This window comes from Vicugna pacos, chromosome 22 (assembly GCF_048564905.1).
Source record: "Vicugna pacos chromosome 22, VicPac4, whole genome shotgun sequence".
In the NCBI taxonomy this organism is placed as follows: domain Eukaryota; kingdom Metazoa; phylum Chordata; class Mammalia; order Artiodactyla; family Camelidae; genus Vicugna; species Vicugna pacos.
The window spans coordinates 13116329-13139925 of NC_133008.1; the positions used below are offsets into that span (position 1 = coordinate 13116329).

Here is a 23597-nt window from a genome sequence, read left to right on the forward strand (position 1 = left end):
GCTGTGAAGATGAAGGCTCTGCCTGCTGGGAAGATCCTTTTTATCTTAAGACTGAGCTCAGCTGATGTCTGTCTGAAGCGGCTGCCAGTTAGCGCAGAAGGATGGCTATAAATAAACACTCTCGCTGCGGGTGAGGTTGGGGTAGACTATTCCTTTAATTATTTGAAATCTAAAACAACAACTTGGGCTGCAGTAAAATCCCCCTCTGATTTTGAATATGTGCCCCAGACAAGCTGTGAGGTGTGCCCAGGGAACGTGAAGGGGGAGCGTGGGGAGTGATGGGGAAGGTGTCCAGGGAGGGGCTGGGCTGCCCCGATCGGTGACTCTCAGAGTCACCATCCCTTTTGGCAGAAAGGTGTAATAAGCACCAATTCCAGCTCTACTGCTGTGAGCTCTGAGCCTGGAATGAGTCCTTGACCACCCTCAGTGTCCCAGACTATAAAATGAAGGAATGGGTTACATGAACTGCATGGGCTTTTCCTTTTAAAGGATATTATTTTAGATCTGAACAGGCAGATAGGAGGGCTTTCTGAGTAAAAGGGCAGGCTCCGAGGTCAGACGACACGAGACTCAACTCTTCCATTCCCTAGCTGCGAGTCTGTGGACAAGTTAACTGGGTTCCCTGAGCCTCAGCTTCCTCATCTGTAAAATGGACACAATAACAGGACCAACCAAAGGGGAAAGGTGGGGAGGGGGTGTGTGTGGATAAACTGGGAGTTTGGGATTAGCAGATACAAACTACTATATACAGAACAGCAGAACAGATAAACAACAAGGTCCTACTGTATAGCACAGGGAACTATACTTAATAGCTTGCAATAAACTTTAATGAGAAAGAATATTTATATAACCGAATCACTGTGCTGTACACCAGAAACTAACACACGATTGTAAATCAACTCTACTTCAATTAAAAGAAAAACAGAGCCTACCTCAAAGGATCAGTGGCAGAGTTAGAGGAAATAATGGGGAAATAATAAAACATACTGAAGATGCTTTGGCTATTCTGACTATCGTAGGCAAAATCACAATGAGCACCGTGTCAGACTCTCACTGATTATTTTATCTTGCTGAAGGGGGAGGATTAAAAATCAGAAAGGCATGGGCTTTGGAGCGAAGGAGATCCAGGCTCTTCTGAAGAGGGCTCTGCCTCCTACCAGCTGTGGGACTCGGGAAAGTCACTTCGACCCGCTGAGCCTCAGTTTCCTCATCTTTGGAAGAAAAAAGAAGGAGCTCCCCTGCGTGTAGACACGAAGGGGGCAGCCCTGGTGCCGTCCTCGATGCGTGTAGACGTTCGGTGCTTATTCCCTTCCCTTGTACACAGGTTCATTTGTTGTGATCATCACCCTTAAGGGTTATGGAAAAGACACTATGTTTATGCACAGCAGACCGAAATAAGATCACACTGCTCTGAATAGCTCAGTTTTCTTCCCTGGTGCGTAAAAAAACCAAACCAAACCAAAACAAAACAAAACAGCATTAGACAGATTTTGTAAGAAGGTAGGTTCTGGCAAGGAAGATTTCTCTGTCTGCGGATATATAGTCACCGTCTCAGGACACGGTTTTTCCCAGAGACAACATGAATACTCTAACGGAGGAGGGTTTTTAAATAAAACTGTAACACCTCTTTTTAGAGGGTCTGGTCTAACACCCATTGTATAGCTGCTCACGATCTGGTTAAATCAGAATACAGGTTGAAATCTGCTGATACCCATTTGGAGTTTATTAATTTTTTAATGCTGTAAGTTTTGTAATTTAAATCCACAGTGTAACTTTAAAAAAATTAAGGAGAGGGCAGCGAAGGGTTGGTGATGTCAGCAACCATAGGTGCTGGGTGATTGCCTATATGGTATGAATGCTCACCGCGCCCATTACCACAGTGCAGTTAGACTGGGAAAGGCTGACGTCCAATCGGAGAGGTAGTGTGGTCATGCCTGTTGACTTGTCTGCCTTCCTGATAAGGCTGCAGCTCTCCTAACAGCAGAGACAGCCTCCTGTCTCATCTGCTCAGTGCCTGCCTGAGGTAGAAGAGACAGCGGAAGAAGAAGGGAGGAAGAATGGAGGGAGGGCCCCAGGGTGAACACAGCCGTCATGAGAGACGTGCCCAGCCTGCAGCAGAACCGAGGAAGCGGCCGGGTCGGTCCCTCTCCCACTTGCTCCTTCCCTCCCTCATTCATTGGCTCATCCCTGTCCAGGTTCCCTGTCCTCCCCACATGAAAAGAGCCTCCCTTCAACCGGCCGACACTCCTTCTCCCCAGTGGGGCCCAGAACACCTGACTTCCACTCAGCTCCACGCAAAACACTGGCCATGGGGCCTTTGACAAACACCTCTCCCAGCACCTTGCTTTCCCTGTTGGTAAACATGGGAATAACTCTTCCTGTCTACTGCACAACATGACCGTGAAGCACAAGTAAAAGGGAACTTGTCAAACTGCTGGGGTGGAGGTCATGGCTGAGAGGCGGGGACGCCGTGCTGTGCCCTCTGATTCTCGGTTCCCCTTCCCACGTATGGTTCCCCACCGAGGTCCAAGCCCTGAGACTGATGTCCTGGCTTCTCCCTGGCTCTTCATGTGACAGGACAGAATTCTGGAAGGCTTGGCTCCATCTCCTCCTCCTCCTCCATCTCCTCCTCCTCCTCCATCTCCTCCTCCTCCTCCATCTCCTTCCTCCTCTCCTCCCCCATCTCCTTCTCTTCCTCCATCTCCTCCTCCTTTTTAACTTTTTAAAAACAACTCCAAGAATACCAGGAGTGATTTCACAACCTTTTCAGACCATAGGGACCACCTGTGTCATGGGGTGCTCAATGTTACTGCGCCCCAGGCCTCTTCCCTGGAGGTTCTGGTGGGTTAAGCCTCCAGCAGCCCTGGTAATGAGTGTTCATAGCAGGTGCCCCCGTGTGATCCCTGTGGTCGGGCTAGTCAGGGATTCCCTCATCAGGACCAAGCCCCTCATTCTGCTGATGCACAATCGGGGTCTAGGGACCCCTTGCCTGAGGTCACACGGTGGGCACTGCCCTTGGGCAGGATGCTACAGTCAGACTCAACAAGGCCCCCATCCCACCCGCTGTGCCTTCTAACATCACCATGAGAGGCCTTCAATGAAGGTCAAAGACTAGTCCCCGCACACAGCAAGCCAGGGCTGCAGCCGGGACTGGAGCCCAGGTCGTGGCAGGGCTCTGTGTGCTGTCTTGGCCTGACTTCCTGTAGCGGGGTTCGCCCCACTTCTAGGGCTAAGGCGAGGCAGTGAGAACTATGTTTACCGGCTGCCCAGCCCCCTCGGCCTCTCTCCCTGGTGCTGAGTGCTGCCTGGGGTTTGTGGGGAGGAGGCGGAATGAGTCACCTCCGGCCACTCACTGTCACTTGGTCCTCTGGGGGTGTGGGAGTGGGGGACAACTTCAGAGGTTTGCACACAGATGTAGCAATGACTTCCTGCTTTATCCATCAGCACCGCCGTCCTGTGCACGCGCCCCCCCCCCCCAGCAGTGGTCCCAGCTGGCTGGGAAGGTGTGCTTTGAGGGCCCCCAAAGCAGGAGGCCCTGGGAGCCTGCATCTGCTGCAGGCTGGACTGCCGGGCCCGCTCTGTTCTCTCTCAGCAACCTACTGCTCCTCTGTGGGGGCCTGTGGTTTGACATTTCCTTCCTTCACCACTTAGAGCCCCAGCAGCCTCCAGCCTGGCTGCTAAAGATACTGGTAAAAAAGAGGTACCGCAGAGAGCGCGAGGTCTTTTCAGGATCAAAGCGGCTGCCAAGCCAGTGGGGGGGGGGGGGCCCAAACGCTCTGGGGGACTGGGGACGTCGAGATGCTGCCCAGCACCCGCTTCGTCAGGTCGTTCCCGAGACCTCGCCTCCTCGCCGAGGCCCGCTCATTTTCGATTGCAACCGCACGGCACCCACGCGCCCCGGCCGCCTCACCCAGCCCGCACCGCCGCTGCGTGTGCACGCACGGCTCTCACCTCAAATTTCACTTCCTTAAATGTTCACTGTTTACTGCCCGTCCCTCTCCGCTGGCAGGTGCGCTCCTGAGTGCTGGCATCCCTGTCTGCTTTGCTCGCCGAGCTCCCAGCAGAGCTCCCGGCACTTAGAAGGCCCTTTAGCGCACGTTGTTGAATGAAGGGGTGACTGAGTTGGGGTCGTGGTGGCTGCAGCCACCAGTGCCTCACCTAGCCAGGGCGCAGGATCCCCTGAGTTCTGCAGGCGCCCCTCCATCGCATGTCAGGGAGGGAAGGAGAGGGCCTCCCACCGGCTTCTCAAAACAATAGCTTAAAGGAAACAGAACCACATTCTGGTGGTGTGATGAGGAGGCCTCTAGGAAGCCCCACCCCTGCTTTAAAGCGTCTCCCTAGTGACGTGTGAAATTCCATCAATGACATTGTGACGAGGATTGAAGCTGCCCTCCTTCCTTCTCGGTCCTCCTGAGCCCCCAGCGTGTTGACTGAAATTCGTTTACCCTGTCATTCTAATGAGTTGAGCAGCAGTTCCCAGGGAGAAGCAGGGAAGAACGGGGGCTGGGGGATGAGGAGGACAGCAAGAAATGGTGGGTGCCGAGACTGCTTTTGCTAACTCAGCAATTTTTAGGCCAAACTTGTTACCTTGAGGTGGTCACTTAAACAGGCGTGTAGACTCGGGGTCATTCCCAGATGGGCTGCCGACTCAATGGCTTTCACCCTCAGGGCACACAGGGCAGTAACACGGGATGCCATGTGCTGAAAGCGTGCTGCTCCGGAGATTAGGGAGCCTGGCTTCGGGGGCTGGTCTGTGTTGTGCGGAGAGGGTGGCCTTCATCACGAACCTGCGACTGCAGGCCGGTGCCTTCCTTTGTCCGGGCCTGTGGCCCCATCTGTATAAGGACGCTGGACTAGCTCACCTCTGGGGCTCCACCAGCTACCCTAAATCTCTAGGGAACGTGAGTCCGTCTACTGTTGAGGGCTCCCTTGGTCTCAGCAATGGTGCTAAGGGAGGCTGGAGCCTCTTGTCATTCTGGAGGTTCCAGAGAGCCCACGGAGTGGACGCTTACTGCCAGGGTGTGCCGTGCTGCGCGTGGAGGTTTGGAGACTTGCTAGTTCACAGCACCCAAGGAATAGGCGGTCCCTGGCAAGGATAACCTCCGGCCATGGGTGATTCACGGAGTCTCCCACTCTGCAGGCTGTCCCTCGATCAGGAACACCTCACCAAGTGTGTATAAGAATCCATGTCACCAAGGAGGAGTCAGGGAGTAGAGAATGGAAGGAGGTTTCAGGCCAAAGAAGCCCACCTTAGCTCTCGTAAAGAGTTATGCAATGAGCAGCTGGTTCCTCCGAGGCTCTGAGACGGTTTGAAGATTTCTAGAAGCCAGACATCACCACAGGGATGCCAAACCGAGAGTCAGGGCACCTCAGCCCCAGGAGTACTAACACAACAAAGTGCACGGCAGTCATCTCCAGAGCATAAGGCTGCAGGGTTTCCAAGAAGGAGCCAGGTGCGAGCTGGCGGTCTTCCCGGAGGGGCTCTGAGCTAGACCCAGGAGGCTGAGCCAGACGCAGAGAGGTTCCTGGGCAGAGGCAGGGACTGGCAGGGAGATGGAGGTGACACGTTCTGGGAGCAAGGGAGGAGCAGAGGCCGCATTGTGTAGGGACTGGCTGGAGGCTGGAGGAGGAGGCAGGTCGAGCTTGGCCCAGGTGCCTGAGGTCACATGGATCAGGGAACTTCAGGGCTCAGTGCGAGGAAGGCTGGGGTGTGGGAGAGATAATGGCTGTGTTACCTCAGCAGTCCCTTTGTCTTATAGGATTCTCAGTAAGTTAAGTCAAGAAATCAACAAGAATGAAGAGAGAAGGAGCATTTTCACACGCAAGTGAGTGGGACTGGTGAGGGACCGGAGTGAAACGCAAGGAATTTGCAAACCCAAGTCTAATCTCTCATGGGAGGCACGGGACTGGTTTGTCCCCATTTTTGATCTGCAGCGATCCTTCAGTTCCAGGGGCTCCCTCTCTCTGCCCTGCATCCTGCCCCGAGTCTGGGGCAGCCGGGGAGCTTCTCCTAGAAAGTCAGGCAGTCACGAGCTCCCAGCCTTGGCACCAACATGGCTTTGGTAGTTTCCAGAATTTTCGGGCAGCCTGGGCTGGGTTGTGGAGCAACAAGAAGAGAGTCCTGGGTGGTGAGACATACCCACATACCCTCCCCAGGGGCTCCTTTTTTAGGGCGGGGCTGAGGAAAGAGGGAGGTCGCCCTATGTCTGTAGGGCCATTAATGCAATGCTATTTGCCTTGCAGACCCCAAGTCCAGCGGTTTCCCGAGGAGACAGGTGAGTCTCGGGGAGAGAGCGACTGCTTTGGGAGGTGACAGGCACTTCAATGCTGTCTGCTGGTCCAGATTGAGGGGAGGAGGCATGTCACTGTGCCAGCACCTGGCTCTGGTCCCTGCTCAGAGGGGATCCTCTGCAGAGACACAGTGAGGGGGTGCATGGAAGACCCGGGGTGCATGGAAGAACCGGGGCTTTGAATGAGCACCTGAGCAGAGCTAATCCCACTGCTTCTGAGTCTTTAAAGCAGTTATTCAACTGTTAAACTGCACATCCTGTTAAAAGGCTGAATCAGAAGCTCTAGGGACAGGACCTGGGTACCTGCATATTTTAAAGCAGCAGGTGACCTTTATGCACGGGAAAGGCTGAGAACCCCTGTCTGTCTGGTAGAAGGAGCCTTCAGGTAAAACTCCTAGGGCCAGTACTAAATGGTTAACGCCCTGGGAGGGAGGGTGAAGGCCGGGGTGGGAGGAGGCAGCGGGGGAGGGGGGCATCCTAGCAGTGGGGGGCTGCTCTGACCACCCCTCCCGGGGCTTCCTCCGTACTGATGATGGCGTTATCCTCTTCCACAGAAAGCCATGAAGAAGACAACGGGGGCTGGTCATCCTTTGTGAGTATGGGGTGGGCCGTTCATCCACCTTACGGCAGTTTCCGAAGCGCTTTTGTAATAAATAAGAACAAGCATAAATGCCTAAAGCTGCCCAAGGCCCCCCTAGAGCCACCCAGGGCTCAGACGACGTGCTCTGTGAAGGCAGATAGTCAGCTTTTGGGCCTTTTGATCCACAAGGTCTCATACACCCTCCCTTCTCCCCTCGCAGCACGGGAGCAGCCATAGATGACACTGGGATGAACGGGCTTGGCTGTGTGCTGACAAACACAGACGGAGGGCTGGACTTGGCCGTGGGCTTGGGGTGCTGACCACACCGCTACCACCCCCACAGCAGGGCCTTCCCCAAACCCCTCCTCCACATGGTCTACACTAAAGTAGCTTTTCTTATAGACTTTAGTCCCCACACAGAGGGAGAAAGAGTTCAGAATTAACTTATTAGCTTTGAAAGACCTCAAGGAAGGTCTGATCTAATTGGGGTTTTGTGTGTGTGTGTGTGTGTGTGTGTGTGTTTGGTTTTTTGTTTGTTTGTTTGTTTGTTTGGTAGGGGGAAGTAATTAGGTTTATTTATTTATTCTTGAAGGAGGTACTGGGGATTGAACCCAGGACCTCACGCATGCTATGCATGCACTCAAAACTTGAGCTATACCCTCCCCACTGATCCAATTGGTTTTTATATTTGAGGGGCCATGGTGACCCCACTGAGAGTCTGACGAATTCTGCACACCTTCTCCCCAGAAAACTGTACAGGTAGTCACTGCACCTGAAGCCAGGCTCAGGCTGACTCCATTACGGCTCGTAGCCCTGTCTGCTCACTTTACAGATGAAGCAGCTGACCCCAGTGGGGACCGTGACTTTGTGGAGCCACACAGCTAGCTAGAGGCAGGCCCAGGCTCCCGGTCGCCCACCCTCAGTCCAGTAGGCTTTCTGGTAAGCGGCTGCCTCTAGCGCCGTTAGGAAGCAGGCGCTAAACATCCCCTGTTCTGTTGGGATTCTGGTAAAAGGAAGCATTGAATTTGAAAAAAGGAAAAGCTAACTAAGTCTGTGCTTTCTACACAAAAGCAAAGGAATATGACAGATGTATTCTGTTATAAAAGGAAAAGAGACAGGACTTGCCCCCAGATGTTTACATTCACTGCCTCTTTGCTGTTGCTTGCCGGGCAGTCCCTCCTGTGCGGGAGCTCAGCCTGAGGCCGGCCTCCCCAGTCTGCTCTGTAAACCAGGAGCCTCCAGTCGCTGCTGGCGACCACACCTGGGGTTCCTATCATGTGCCCGCACAACACAGGGCACTAGAGGGATGGGGAGGAGAGAAAGAACCCAATGCTATGACCATTCTATAGCTTGGATAACACATACACAGGGCAGAAGATGATTAGGGACAAAAACACGCATACAAATATAGGAGCCAAGTCCCTGGGAGAAAGTAACTGTCATAGAAGCAGAGAGGAAAGGGCTATTGTTGAGAAGGGCTTATGGGGTAAGGCTTGGTGGAAAATCAGGAGCCATGGGGCTGGGGTGTGCGGGCCGAGAGGCGGTAGGACCCCCTGCTGGTCCGGGAGGCAGTCAGCAAGGGCTGGAGAGGCCCTGAGGCCGCGGCTCTGAAGTCCCGTTCACCTGGGGTTCCGTCCCCTGCTCTCAAGGTACAGAACACTGATGGCAGGACGAAGTCTTTTTCAGAGTTCAGGAAGATACTCAACCTCACCCTGCCTTCTGATGTTCAAATACATATATATATTCCTCAATTCAAAAATGAACACAGGCACCTCTCAGTTGAGGACCTTAGACAGTCTTCCCTAAGCCGCTGAGCAAAGCTGTCAGGATTTCTAGGCTGTCAGTCCGTTCCTTTCCTCAGCCTCCCATTACCTCTTTCCACACTGCTCGTGACTCCAGAGGGATGCCCTGGGCGCATTCAGTACCCACCTGGCCTTGGCCTGAGACTGACTGACAAGCCAGTCATCGCTCGGCAGCTGCTGCTGCTGCCCCTGCTTGGGAAATCATTTCTGTAACTGTCCACTTCCACGGGCTGCTTCCCAGGCAATCACCCAGCCCCTCAGGTTACTTTCCCTGAGACCCACAAAGAAGCACAAGTAAAATACAATTAAAAATTTAAAATTTAGAAAGTGTCTCTTCCAGCTGTCGGATGCCATGGACAATAAGCTGTTGTTTCCATATGCTCAGCTCTCAGCAGAAAGACTAGCCCAGCCCTGACCATCCCCGCTCGGGCACAACTTAATCTGCCTTCTAATTACCCGGTTTTGCTTATCTGGTTTCCCCATTAGCACTGTCTTAGAGGCTGCACCGGGTCACAGTGGGAAGAAATTTTTGAGTGTAGGCACCCTGAGAACAGAACTGACAATTAACTAGGTGCATCACAGGCGCTCCAGGCGGTTAGTCTTCGTCTTGGCGACGCCTGGAGTAAAAATGTGTTTACTTGAAACAGCGGGCTGTCACATCCCTCTAGTCCAGTGTTCTCATTTCTTCTGCTTTTCTATGTTGTGCAAAAAAAAAAAAAAATGCAGAGAAAAATACACTTACCTTGTGGTCTGAAGGCCTTGATGGGGGTCCCAAGTCTACATCTCTCTGGCCCTGAGATTTGTACTCCCTGACCTCAGTGTTCTCGTGTGTAAATGGGAGGGACCGTCCTAGTGCTGCCCACCCCCAAGTGAGTACCACTGGGAGGCTCGGCAGAGGGAGAGCAGGTGCAGGTACGTGGTGCGCCAGGGAGCCTCTACACACCACACTGTCCCCATCACTGCGTCGGCAGGAAGAAGATGACTATGAAAGTCCCAATGATGATCCGGATGGGGAGGACGATGGTGACTATGAGTCCCCCAATGAGGAAGAAGAGGCGCCGGTGGAAGATGATGCCGATTATGAGCCGCCACCCTCCAATGACGAGGAAGCCCTGCAGAACTCCATCCTGCCTGCCAAGCCTTTCTCCAACTCCAACTCCATGTACATAGGTAAGGGCCCTGGCGGCCCAGCCCCTACTGATGCATGGGGGGACCAACACCCATGCACCAGAAAGCTTTGTGTGCTATGCCAGCTCAGCTTCTGAACAGCTGTGTGGCTTTGGGCAAGTGACTCCACCTCTCTGGGCCTCAATTTCCTCATCTGTGAAATAGGATAATAATAATACCGACCACGGGTTTGCTGTGAGGATTATTACTACTGCAGATAAATCACTGTCGGTGGTGGCTGACATCAGCCCTGAACTGCCACTTAAGGGTACTGGCAGTAACTCATTCTGTGTGTCACTCTGATGCTCAGGAGTCCTTTCCTGTTCCTCCCAATCTTTGCCCAATTCACGGTTATGTGGCACTGCTACCTACAGACTGTCAGAATAAATATAATGATGCTGGATGTGACTTGACCATAACTTTAAACATTTTAAACAGTATTTAAGATTTTCATGATCTATCTGTTCCTATCAGCCCATATCTGTCTGCCTCATTCATTCACCTACTCATTCAATTAGCAAAAATTACTGATCTCCTACTATGAGCCAGGCATCATTCTAAATGGTGAAATGTGAAATCATCCAGAAAGCAGACACAGCCCTTGCCTCACGGGACTTACACTCTAGTGGCGCTGGTGACAGAAAACAGGCACACACAGCCCTGCCTAACAGAGCATCAAGGAGCAAGCCACCACACTGATGAGCAGTGCCACAGACATTAGTGCCGCTTGTCCTTCAGGCTGTGTAACACTTGGCAATTTTAAAGCCGTTTCATAAACACAATCAACACTGCATTCTGTGTTTTGAAGCAACTTGTGTGAAACGAGCAACAATGATCAAGTTTGTTTCATATACAGGGAAACTGAGGCCCAGAGAAGAAATAGATAACCAAGCTGCTGAGTGCCTGGTATATGCCAGTTATGAGTATACAGAATGAACAGGCCAGGAGACAGCCCTCACCCTAAAGAATTCATAGTCCAGTGGGTGACAAATGAGTCACCAAATGATTTAGTTAAACCGTGGTAGGTATTCAGGAAGACAAGTGCAGGAAATGAGGCTGGGGTGTGTGCCTAGTCTGCATCGCTGAGGACATGACAGTAAGCTGAAACTTAAAAGATGCGTAGGAGTTGGCTAAGTGAGGGCAGCTGTGGGAAGGGAAGAGCATTCTAACCAGTAGAAATGGCCATGCAAAGGCCCTGGGGCTCGAAGGAGCATGACAGGTCAGAGGAGCTGAGAGATGGCCAGTGTGGGTGCAGGGGTATGAGATGAGACCAGGCTTGTGGGGTTCTGAACCCGACTTTCTGTGAAAGAGGGCGGCCTCCCCAGGGTTGGGACTAGGCGGGGGCAAAACAGGCCCCCAGGGCACAAAAGGGCAAGGAGGCCCCGCTCACAGGCCCAGGCTGGCCTTTCCCTGTCAGAGGGGCGGGACACTGCCGGCCTGTCAGCCTGGCCTGGGGATACTTCTGTGATGCTCAGAGTAATGTGAGTTTCGGTGAAGTCTGTGCTTTGGTGACCAGCTCCTCCCTTTAAGGGAGGAGGGAGGGGGAGGGGGAGGACAGCCCAGAGCATTTATGAGGGGAAGGTAGGGGACCTGGAGCAGGACCCTCCTGAGCCACGACAGTGGACGTTACCTTGCCCAGGCAGCCGGGTGTGCTTGTGTGTGTGTGTGTGTGTGTGTGTGTGTGTCTGCACGTGCGTGTGCATTTGTGCGTCTGTATACGTGGGGGCATGTGTATGTTTACCCCTTTTACAATTTGTCTGAAAACACTCCCTCGAGATATTAGCTGAGCTAATTACCAAGAGGCCTTTTTTCACACCTTCATCAGCAAAACCTCTGCTAAATACCCATTCCCCAGAGGTGAGGTGAGAGTTGCTCCTAAGTGGAGCAGCTGCAGAGAAGGCAAGGGGCCAAGGACTCCCCGCCCCTTGAAGGACCCAGGTGTGGACGTATCCCCGGCCTGGGCTGGCCGTGGTGGTGGTGCGGGGCTGGGGGATCCGGTGTCCCCGGAGCTGGGAGATGAGGCGAGCAGGCGCTGCATGGGTTCCTGGAGAGCCCTGGGCGCGGCCCACAAGCTCTGCCAGATGCAGCGTTCCTCCTTTCACGTGAATGCCCTTGCGTTTCCGCAGACCGGCCCCCCTCCGGGAAAGCGCAGCAGCCGCCCGTGCCCCCCCAGAGGCCGATGGCCGCCCTCCCTCCTCCGCCCTCCGGCCGGGCTCACACGGTAGGCTCCGCGCTCCCTGTTACGCACTCCGCGTCCGCGGGATGGTGTCCTCTGCAGAGAGAACGGAACAACGGTCATCTTTACCCAGTCTTAGCCAATTGGAAAAAGTCTATGCAGGCTGGGAAAACGCAGCCCCAAGTACTCACAGTGGGCTTTTTGGGGGTGAAATATTGGTGATTTTTAAACACAATGCTTTTATCATCGGTATTTTTCCTTACCACAAACGATATAAACTACCTGTATAGCAAAAGTCCCCTTCTAATATTTATTGTGTTATTACTTCCTACTTTTTAAATAAGTGAAAACTGTAAAATAAACTGAGGACCAAGTAAATCGGTCCCAAACCACCTGCTCTTTCCTGCAAAGAGACTTGCGCCACCTGCTGGCCAACGCCTGAAATTCCACGGACAAAAGATCTGAGACCAAAGTGTGTTCACACCGTGAACCCAGGGAGGAAGCAAACCCCTTTTCCTCTTAATTTATTTTATTCTATTTGGTGGGGGGAGATCATTAGATCTACTTATTTATTTAGTATTAGGTTTTTTTTTAAATGGAGATGCGGGGGATTGAACTCAGGACCTTGTGCATGCTAAGTATGTGCTCTTCTACTGAGCTATACCTTCCCACCTTCTTTCGTCTTTCTTCAAACTTACAGTCTCAGGCTCTGTGGGTCTAAGTACAGGCACACCTCATTTTACTGCATTTCGCTTTATTGTGCTTCCCAGATACTGCGTTTTTCACAAACTAAAGATTTGTGGCAACCCTACCTTGTCAGATGATGGTTAATATTTTTTAGGAATATTTTAAAATTAAGATATCTACATTGTTTTATTAGACATAATGCTACTGCACACTTAATGGACTGCAGTGTAGTATAAATGTAACTTTTATATTTACTGGGAAATCAAAAAAATTGAGTAGCTGGTGTTGATGAAAATTTAACTAACCATCAAACTAAGAAGAAAAAAAAGAGAATTTTATTCGAGCCAAACTGAGGATTGTAACCTGGGAGACAAACTCACAGAAGCTCTGAGAACTGCTCCACTGGTCAGGAACTAGAGATGCAGTTTTGTACACCTTTGAGACAAAGAATTATGTATCATACTGACAGGTTAACATGACACACAAAGTTACTCAGAAATGTTTTGGTCAGGTGTGCACTTACAGAGTGAGCCTTTAGGTCAATCGACCCCCTGACAGGATGAGAAAGAAATAATAAACTTAAAAATCACAATGCTGGCATCAGAAGAAAGGGAGCATTTTTCTCCAAGTTTGCTTACGTCCTCCTGCCTTGAGGAGGTCTGGTTAATGGATACGGCAGGTGCACATTGCACATTGGGGAAGGCCCGTCACAAATGGGTGCATGCTATGTGTGTTTCAATTCTGACTTAGTCTGATTGTCCCGCCCTAGGGAAATTTATGATTTTTTCTCATCACTAGCCTTATTTTGATTTTTGCTTTATTGCGGTAGTGTGGAACCAAGCCTGCAGTGTCTCTGAGGTGTGTCTGTATCCAGAGAGACCCCGAGAAGTTCAGGCTCAGGAGTCAATAGCTGGAGGTGTGTTCCCATCACAAGGGACCACAGCACTCTGACAGCTGTGCTGAACGCCAAGTTCAGGGTTGAAAGTGGGGAGACGACGTCTTTTTCTTCCCCTGAGCTCAGAATCCAGATCACACCAGGGTTGGGATCCCCCATCTAAGAACAGATGGCTCCCTTTTGCTTGTGCAGCTTTATTACAAAGGGGGCTCACGGAACTGAATTTATTTAAACACACGTTTTGCTTTTGAAATCTGAAGGCCTTCACCTCATCCTTGGGATGCAGAATTCGTTCATTCAATCGACACATGCTTATTGAACAGCAGTGCCCAGCAGTGTCCCAGCTGCTGGGAACAGAGCGTGAACAAGACAGAAAAGGTCCCTGCTCTCATGAAGTTCTGATTTGGGTTAGAGGGAGATGGATAATAAACAAGAAAAGAGGTGTAGAAACAAGATCACTTGAGTAGTAATGTGTGGTCAGGGAGACAGAAGACCAGAGGACAAGGTGGGTGGGGAGGTCACACTGAGTTGGACAGAAGGAGCCAGTTGTGGCAAGAGCCGGGAAAAGAACATTCCAGGCAGAGGAAAACACAAGTACAGAGATGCCCAAAGAGGGCACGAGCTTGAGATGTTGCAGGAACTGCAAGAAGAGACACAGTGAGAGCCCACGTGCAGGGGAGAGAGGAGCATAAAAAGGTGCTGGGAGGGTGGACAGGAGCCAGCTCAGGCAGGCCCTGCAGACCATGATGAGTTTTAATTTTGTTCCAATTGTGACAGAAGCCACTACAAAGCTTGGCAGGGGAGTGGCATGCAGAAAATACCTTGAGAAAATAGTCTCACAGGGTATGGAACAGGGATCCCAGACAGCAGGCCATTGTTTGGGTGAGAATTGCTACGTGTGTGGATGGAACACAGAGACGGAGAAAAGTGAACAGATGCAGACGTATGTGGGGGGATGAAAACCCCCAGGGCTTGAGGATGTGTTGGAAATTCTTCCTAACGAGGGTTTCTTTTAAAGCAGCCGCTACCCCAACCCCAGCCCAACCATGAAGAGCCTAGCAGAAGTAGAAACCAGAAAACAGCAAAGCGTAAGTACAGGGGCCGCCCTCTCTTGCCCACCAGCCCACCCGCCTCCCTCCCCCAGCCCACTGCTTTCTTTGGATTGACTTCTGTCTCTTTCCCTTCCAGTCCCTGCTCCTTCCATAGACAGAAGCACGAAACCACCCCTAGATCGTTCATTAGCTCCGTTTGACAGAGAGCCCTTCACACCAGGTTCGTATCTTTCTTGTTTGATGCATAGTAATAGTGGCCAGCATTTATAGAGTGCTTACTGCATGCTTTTCACAGGCACTAGCTCATTTAACTAGCGCCACGGTCCTATGAAGCGGGGACTATTAGAATCATCCTCATTGTGCAGATGAGGAAACTGAGGCATGAAGAGGTAACTTCCCAAGGTCACTCAGCTACCAAGTGATGGGGGTGGAGACTCAAACCCAGCCTGATGCAGACCTGGATGCATTAGCCGGATGTGGGGCCTTCTCCACGGGTGCGATCTGTGTACACACATCCATCCCATCATCCTCCTGAAGGATGACGGGGGAGGCATCTGGGCTAAGAGGCAAGAGGCCTGGGAGAGCTGCGGTCTGCTGCCTTGGCTGCTGCTCAGCAGCTCCTTGACCAGGGAGGGATGTTGCTTTTTCAGACTCCTCATTTGTAAGGTGGGTGCTCTGTAACGAGAAAATGCCTTGTAAAACTTTGAGGCGCTGTTCGGATGTCAGAGTTGTCTTTTGTTGTGTGTGTGCAGTTGACCGAGCTGCGGGTATACCACAGTCCTTTCCCTCCTGAATTGGCCCAGAGTATTCTTAGATTGCAGTTAACCGCTGCATAAAGCTATTTTCAATTCAATTCTGAAACTTACCTACGATTTATTGAGCACCTACCATGGGGCAAATGCTTTACACACCACAGATAAGTTACAGTCATGCCTCATTATCTGTGAGGGGGATCAGTTCCAGGACCCCCGTGGATATCAAAATCTGGGGATGCTCAAGTCCCTTATATAAAAATGGTCTAGGATTTGCATACAACCTGCGAACATCCTCCTGTGTGGTTTAAAGCATCTCTAGATTACTTTTAATACCTGATACAATATAAATGCTATGCAAATAGTTGTAAATACAGTGTAAATACACGTACACAGTTATCAGGGCATGGCAAATCCAAGTTTTGCTTTTTGGAACTTTCTGGAATTTTTTCTAAATATTTTCAGTCAAGGTTGATTGGCTTTGTGGATGTGGAACCTCAGGACAAGAGTTATCTTCATCTCTACATTATCTCCGACACTCACACCAACCCAGCCAAGGAGGCACACTATTATCCCCACTTTGCATATGATAAAACTGAGGCTCAGAGAGCTTAAATTATTTCCCCAAATGTGCATAACTAGGTGCAGGATTTGAACCCATGTCTTTCCGACTTCAAAGTGGGTGCCATTTTCTACCACATCACGTGGCAGTAGGAGACCCTGGATTTTCCTTGCTGTGCACTAGGGAGTTCTGGGGAAGGAGTCCTGAGCTTTGAAGGATAAGGAGCCTGGAACCCCAGCCCCACCCCGCCCTTCCTTAGCTACGTGGTGAGCAGGACATTCAGCCTGTGCGGCCTCGGTCTTCTCTTCTGTTGGCAAAATGACTTTCAGTTCTTGGATCTGAGGCTACGTGCTTGCTGCTGTTTCCTTGAACTGCATCACAACTCTGCTGACTCTTGCAAAGTTATGTCGGCTACTTACGTTTAAAACGGCCTGCTGTGGAGGGCTGGACAAATCACGTCAGATCAAAGTGAAGACAGAGAGATTCGACTTCAAATTCCAGCCCTGCTTACTCACATGAGTCGAAGCATCAGAAAAGTGGAATCTTGATGTCAAACCCTTCAGGGTCACTTCCTGAACAAAAGTTATCCTTTCTAAAGACTTTTTTTCTTTTTCAAGACAACTTTTCTTGACAATATCAGCTCCACCCTTGAATTACTCCCTTACCCACGAAGCTATGGGAGAACTAACCTCTTACAATACTCAGACTCTTATCAGGAGACTCCTAACATGCCCAGAGAATATGCATAAACCAGCAGATGTCTTTAAAAGAAACTCTATCCAGGCCTAATGATATAAATCTGTGTTTTCTGGCCAGCCCTCTAAAGTAGGATTTCCACCCAAAACCAAAGTTTTATAAACGAACATTTTTCTATGCCACTCAAACCCTCTCCCGCTAGGCAGTGAGCTCTTCCCAGTGGGACGAGATTCTTAGGACTGACTTATCATGGGCCTGGCATGTGCTCAGTCTTTAAAGAATGACTCATGTTGCGAAAATGCAACCCTAGGCAGGTGTATCGCCCTTCGCCTTAGGGTGTTCACTGTGCCGGCAGGTCAGGAGAGGGGAAGGAAGAGGAACTATCTAACTACTGTCAGCACCCCTGGGTCATGTGCCTGACCCTGCGTGTAAACTGTCACCTGGTCCTTACAGCAAACCTATGTGGTTTTAACCTATAACCCCCATTTTACAGGTGGGGAAACTGAGACTCAAAGACTTTAAGTAACTTGCTCAAAGTCGTACAGGACTTGCTTCTAGACCTGGTTGAATCCAGTTAACTAATACTTTTATTACATTGAAGACATAGGACATATCTACTTTACGGGACCTCCGACAGAATAAAAAATACATTGCTCTGAACAACTTTGCAGTGCAGAGTTCTCAGGTACACCGAGCATTTCTTCAGGGCGCCTGCATGTCATCTGTTCTGAGAGAAAAGTAAAAGAAAGAGAGGGAAAGAGAGAAGGAAAGAAAGAATAAAAAGGGGAAAGACTAACAAACCCAAACATGATTTGCAACCTGCCAGACGAGTCTTCTGAAACTCTCTCCTCCAAGTTAGGAAATTTTCCAGAAACTAAGTGTAATGCCTGACATAGCGTCAAGTGTACCCCAGGATTAATGGACAGCTGACCCCTCCACGGCAAATGGGTTTGTTTCAGACACGAAAATAAGGATGAGCAGAGAAACTCTTGACCAATGAAAGAGGCATCAGCTCCCAAGGAGGCATTAATCCTTTTTATCATCAATTACATGCAATAAAATGTTGCAGAGAAGCACAGAACCCACAACACTGTTCGTATGCACACAACACGTGCGATCCTTGGGCAAAGTCACTTAATTTGTTTGAGTCTATGAAATTAGGTGCTGTGTGAGGGACCCTTGTGTGTCTAAAGTCTGACTCCTCAGTGCTTAAACCCAGTCAGCCGTCCAAGCGCTCGGATTCAGTTTCATCAAACAGTGTTTTAACGCCTCGCGCTTGGCTGTTAAACTCAAGGCCTGTCTGCTGTTCTGTCGTTTACAGGAAAGAAACCAGTGATTCCTGACAAGGTAAGCTTTCGCCTTGTTTTGCTTTGTTTTGTTTTGGTTTTTGCTCCATTGTGTCTCATCTCACTCACCCATCTTCCCTCCTGTCTTTGCAGCCCTCGACCCCAGCGGGAAGGTGAGTGGCTCTGGTGCGTCTGCGGGAGGGGACATGGCACGTGCTGTAAAGCTCCGGTTTGTTTCTCACACACCCTTTCTCTCAACTCTGCAGGCCTCTTGGGGAGAATTTACCCAAGATACAGAAGCCCCCATTACCACCAACCTTGGAAAGGCTCGACAGAGGCAGCAGCCCCCTGCCGGGGAAGAAGCCACCTGTGCCAAAGTAACTGCCTTCTGTCACCTGCGCGGGTCGCGCAGAGGGGGCGATGTGAACTCCCGCCTGGGAGCAGTTGGCTCCGCGCAGGGACTGAAGACCAGGACACTCCCGGGTGGGGTGGGCCTGTTTGCTGCTGGGATTTGCGTCCAGGTTCTCAGCCTGGACGTAAAGTGCCTGGGTCCCTTTGAAGGACGTGGCGGTCCAGCACAGAGAGGCGCAGAGAGATGCTTCCCCGGGGAAGAGACCTTCTTCTCAACCAGTCGGATTTTTGGATGCATTTTCCTTCCATCACGAGGCGTAGGAACTGTACCTACCATTTTATATTTCCATCCAGGCAGCGGAGGGGGTACCACTGGTTACTCCAAGTGTCTATTTTTAACTTTACAGTCTTTCGGGGCCTATTCGCCAAATGGCACAAACGTACCTGGGGTCAGGCCCAACCCAGCTTCTCACGAAGGACAAAACCAAGGCTTCCATTGATCTCATCGGTACAACCAGGATTCATAGCTACAGCCTTGCTTGTAGTGGAAGGCTAGTGGAAGGACTCAGTCAGGGCCAGGGCGAGGGTGTACCACTAAAACCTCAGTAATAGAGTTAATATTTTAATGGAATATTCAAAAAAAATTAAAATGAATGCAAAAAGTATCATAATGAACGAAATATCCAATTTTAACTAAACACAGGATGAGGGCATGTGAAGCATCTGACAGATGTAAGGAGAACATGGTGCGGGCCCAGGCGGACAGCTGCCCGCTGCAGCTCCAAGGCTGCTGTCACCAAGTCTGTCTGACCGGCTCGTGCATCTGGGGAATGTCCCAAAGCAGCAGCATTTCCCAGCTGTCTTCCCTTCACACGGAGGGTGAGCCCCAAGATGGCTGTTTTAAAGCCTCAGCGAAGGAGAATGTTGCCTAAAATGTTTTTGTTTGCTTGGAGAAACAGCTACTCAGTGAAATTTAATAGCTACTAAAGAGTTAGTTTGCTGACTAAATGTTTTTTTTTTATCTTTAACGTAATTATTTGCTGCAGTAGCTAAATAGAGTAAAGGTTTGCCTAGCTCAGCTCACAATGACAGATCACTGAGTCACCACACCTCCCTCTCCCCTGCTCTCCTGCTTGGTTTTTTTTTTTCCTCCCATTTTATCACAGCTCAGTGGGTTTGATTTCTCGTTATTAGATTAAGTGAAGCTGTCTATATTCTTTGAAACGCTTTATGCTCAGTTCTTTTTCTTTGCCCTGATTCATTTCAGGCATGGATGGGGACCAGACAGAAGAGAAAATGTAAGTACAAGCGATCATTTGGTGCATGCTTGGCACAGGGAAATCGGCGCAGGCCCCGTGGAGGTCAGGGCTGCCTCTGTCTCCGCCTTCACTGAAGTCCGGTGCTGGGAGCCAGGCCTGCACACAGTGGGCACTGGAATACTAGTGCCTGGTGGGGCTTCCAATTTTCCCCCCTGCCCCCCTCCCTGCTGCATTGCTTAGCTCCTGTCCCTCTGAGGGCTCCTAGGGAGGCTGGGTTCATCGCAGCCCTGCTACCAGGTGGTCATTAGCAAGGTGAAGGGGCACTGGGTGGAGAGAATAAAGTAAGGGATGCCCGAGAGTCTGGGTCTCACAGCAAAGTTTCCAAAGCTTCTGTTTTAATACCTCCACAGCCTGAGAAAGAGGGGAACTAGCATTTATCGAATGCCTACTATGTGCACGTTGCCAAGCTAGCTACTTTCGGGTAACCAGCTGTTTGCCTGGGACACGCCCATGTCTCATATCCCAGGAACCCCATCACTTTCAGGCCACCCAGACCCAAGAAATTTGGTCACCCCAGCTTTACAAATGCTTTGCCTTTAATGCTCCCCTGAGGAATCATTGTTTCTCTTTAGCTAAGAGGAAATCAAAGCTCCAAGGAGTAAGATACTCATGGCAGGTTGTACGGGCAGCAGACAGCCTGGATGGAAATCCAGGCCTCTCTGATTTCCCCTACCCTGTAAGGCCTCTGAAGCCATCACATCCCTGCCATGTTCAAGGGCTCAGGCCATGGGTGCCTGGGGTTTCACAGCTCAGTGCTAGATGCTGTGCTGGTTCAGATGAAGTGCCGAGGTACGATGGAGACGGACAAACCCCCGTCCAACATGCTAAACAGCATACGATCACAGAACGAGCTATGGAGGTGAAGGGAAGAAAGTGGTCTACGGGGGTCAAGGAGAAGGGTGACTTCTTAGAGATGTGGTCACTGCGTGATGGGGAAGACACAGCACAGTCACCTCATGAGAAAGCCCAGTGCATTCCAGCTTCAGGAATGTTCTGAGCAAAGGCAGGTGGGTTCAGAGCCATAGGGACATAGAGGAGATGAGGTTGAAAATGAGGGCAACATCACATTCCTGAAGCTCCCCATCTCTGGAAGGACTGACACTTGTTGTCATGAAGATCCAGAAGTCGTATATTCTTGGACCAGAGGAGACGTGGTGGCAGCAGTGTCCAAGACTGATTTCATTTTGGGGATTCCCTGAGTCCATGCGTATTCATCTAGCAACCCATCGCTAGGACTCCCTCCCAGCTGGCCAATTGGAATGAGTGGTTCTGCCTTATCTCAAAGGTAGGACTAAGGACAGCAAACTTTTGTTGAGCACTCAACACACCAGGCGCAAGCAGTGACTAATTTAATGCTCCCAACAACGCCTGAGAAAGTGCTCTTTCATCACCACCGTGCTGGCCTAACAAAACAAGTCCAAGTTGGCAATTTTGGTTTTCTAGTCAATGGCAAAATCATTTTTGTCCCTCGGAACATCATTTATTATCTGAAGAGGAGAGTAAATAGCCCCTCCCTTATCTATTTCACAAGGTTGTCCTAAAGATAAACGTGCCGAACCGTGCGGACACACCTTAGAAACTATGTTATAGATCATTAAGGTTGCATTGCTTTTAAGCGTGGCCGCTACAGAGCACAGCCCCAAAGAAGGCGGGGCTTTGGGTCAGACAGACCCAATTAGGGGCTGGATCTATTTCGTAAACCTTGGCAAGTTAGGGATCCCTCCTGAGCAGCACGTTTCCATCTGTAAAATGAGGATGTTAAATTCTTGAAGGGTTGTTAGAATTGGATGGAATATCACGTGTGAGTCTTTGGGACACACCGTAGATGTTTGTGTATCTTCAGGCCCTTTGAGACACTTCAGAACCTATTTTATGTGTATACATAAAGAGTGTCTCGGGTTGGAGTGTCCTTAAATGATCGTTTGTATTAAGAAATCATAAATTACTTGGCAGGTTCTGCTGTCTCCATTGTATCTTTATTATGGAGGCACAAAACTGCTAAAGAAAGAAGACATTTCTATGATTGAAAAATACAGTTCTTATAGGACTTCTGCTTTGATGATAGGTTAATATCTTTTTTTTTCTTTCTTCCCCTTACCAGGATGAAGATGATGGTATGTTCAGAAAGGCTTTCTTACAACTTATAACCCATCCCTTCATTTTTATGCTCAGGCATTCAGAAACCCCATTGAATCCATTATGATTGTTAAATCAGTATTAAGTAGACATTATGTCAGTTGGTATATTGCCTAACTATAATAAAATGGAATTACTTGGCTGAGTTACCAAGGAGAACTGTTAAGTTCATGCCTAGCAGTGTGAATTACTTACTAGTAAAGCAACATTAAAAACCGCATGTACAGTTTGATAGAAAACATTCTAGTGTTTATGCTTTATAACACATGGATAAAGGACCCCTGCAGATGAATGACATAGCATTAAAAAATTCGGCTTTTGTAAAACAAAACTTGTGAATCATTTCTGAAATTCATATGGTTTCCATTTGACAATTTTCTGCCAAGTTAACATTTCAAAAATGAAAAAAATGTGTATTATGGAGAACGATGTATCATGGCAGCATTTTAAAATGCACTCTAAGGTGGTAACCATCTAGAAAAACCTTGGGGAGAGGGGCTTCCATCCTGCCACTTCCTAATGACATTCGATCTTTTGCATTTTTCTATCTCCCTTTAGACCAACTGTTTCTAACTGGGGAGCAGTTCTGGGATGTTCCTGTGACACTTGGATTCTGACTATCTGCTTTCTTTTCTTTTTTCCCCCACAGTGCATCAGAGACCTCTGCCCCCGCCAGCACCACATGCCATGAACTCCAACACCTTCCCTGCAAGATCTACCAAGCCGTCGCCCAAGCACTCCCTCCCATCACCCCACCTGCCCGGAGCCTTCTCAGAAAGGTTTGTGCTGACGCCATAGTCTGTGTTCTAACGTGAGTTCTAACTTAGGTTAATGTCTGGGGCCACTGATACTGAGCTAATAACATCAGGTGGGTTGACGAAGAAAGAAATGAGCCAGTGGTCGGAGGGTCAGAATATTTGGGGTCTTAAGAAACAAAACCAAGCTGAGCATAAAGAACCACATGTGTTAACTCTCTGCCGTCCTCTGAACCTCTGTGGGTCAGAGGGGTACAGAACCGACAGCCTGTTGCGGCTCCAGATGGAATGGACTCTTTGGCAGAAAATGGGGAGTATTTTCACATTGCGGCTAAAACAAAGAAATAAACACTCAGAAAACCGAATTAATTTAATTACTTGGAGTTCACCCTGCCTCTTGGATGGGAGGACTGAAGAAACGTACCTTGCCCTTAGCAGATATCGAGAATTCACCGCACAGCCTCTGTCCCCAGCAGGTCCATTTTCTTGGTGGCAACAGTGTTTCTTGGGGCCCATGATGAGGCAGGCTGTCCAGAAGCAAATGACTTGGGTCATTTCTCCTAAAGAAGCCCACAGGCTGCCTCCTGGTGTCCCCGAGGCCTCCAGCCCTTTGGATTCAACTCCTTTACTACCCAGAGGTGCCCAGTCCCCACCTTAAATATGGAAGGAAACACCCTCAGCAAGATTCTTCCACCCCTGCCAGAGATCTGCAAGGAGTCTAAAATTTTTTTTCATTTTCCCTGGGTGCCTCTTGCTCTGACTTTCTGCTGTTTCTTCTCATTCTCCATTCTTCCAGCTATCTTTCTTTTTCTGCCACGTCTGCCATTTTCTAATGCATGCCATTTTCTCTTCATCCCACCCTGGGCCCCCAAATACCGCTCATCCAAGATTGCTGAGCAGAGCAGACTTCTACAGAAGGTGTTCGGTCTACGGGTGGGGAAACTGCTGCTCCGCGTGGAGCAGACCTTATCTCAGGGCCCCCCCGCAGGCTCTCTGTCCACCACTCCAGTCTCTGGGCAGCGCTCCAAGCCCTCTCTTTGTTTCTCACCCACCCCACCCTCTCCTTGTAGACTGTTAGGCCATGGGGATTC

At 50.0% G+C, this 23597-nt stretch overlaps 1 protein-coding gene across 1 annotated transcript in view; it reads left to right on the forward strand.

Annotated features, from left to right (window-relative positions):
- The window catches only part of LCP2 (lymphocyte cytosolic protein 2), a 45006-nt gene that overhangs the window by 12427 nt on the left and 8982 nt on the right, over positions 1 to 23597 (forward strand). Inside the window, exons 4-16 of the mRNA XM_006198994.3 lie at positions 5760 to 5825; positions 6244 to 6275; positions 6845 to 6882; positions 9644 to 9842; positions 11966 to 12060; positions 14619 to 14685; positions 14786 to 14869; positions 17981 to 18006; positions 18099 to 18118; positions 18212 to 18322; positions 19564 to 19594; positions 21717 to 21729; positions 22401 to 22530. Coding sequence (XP_006199056.1) covers positions 5760 to 5825; positions 6244 to 6275; positions 6845 to 6882; positions 9644 to 9842; positions 11966 to 12060; positions 14619 to 14685; positions 14786 to 14869; positions 17981 to 18006; positions 18099 to 18118; positions 18212 to 18322; positions 19564 to 19594; positions 21717 to 21729; positions 22401 to 22530 — 912 coding nt within the window. The remainder of the gene's footprint in view (positions 1 to 5759; positions 5826 to 6243; positions 6276 to 6844; positions 6883 to 9643; positions 9843 to 11965; positions 12061 to 14618; positions 14686 to 14785; positions 14870 to 17980; positions 18007 to 18098; positions 18119 to 18211; positions 18323 to 19563; positions 19595 to 21716; positions 21730 to 22400; positions 22531 to 23597) is intronic.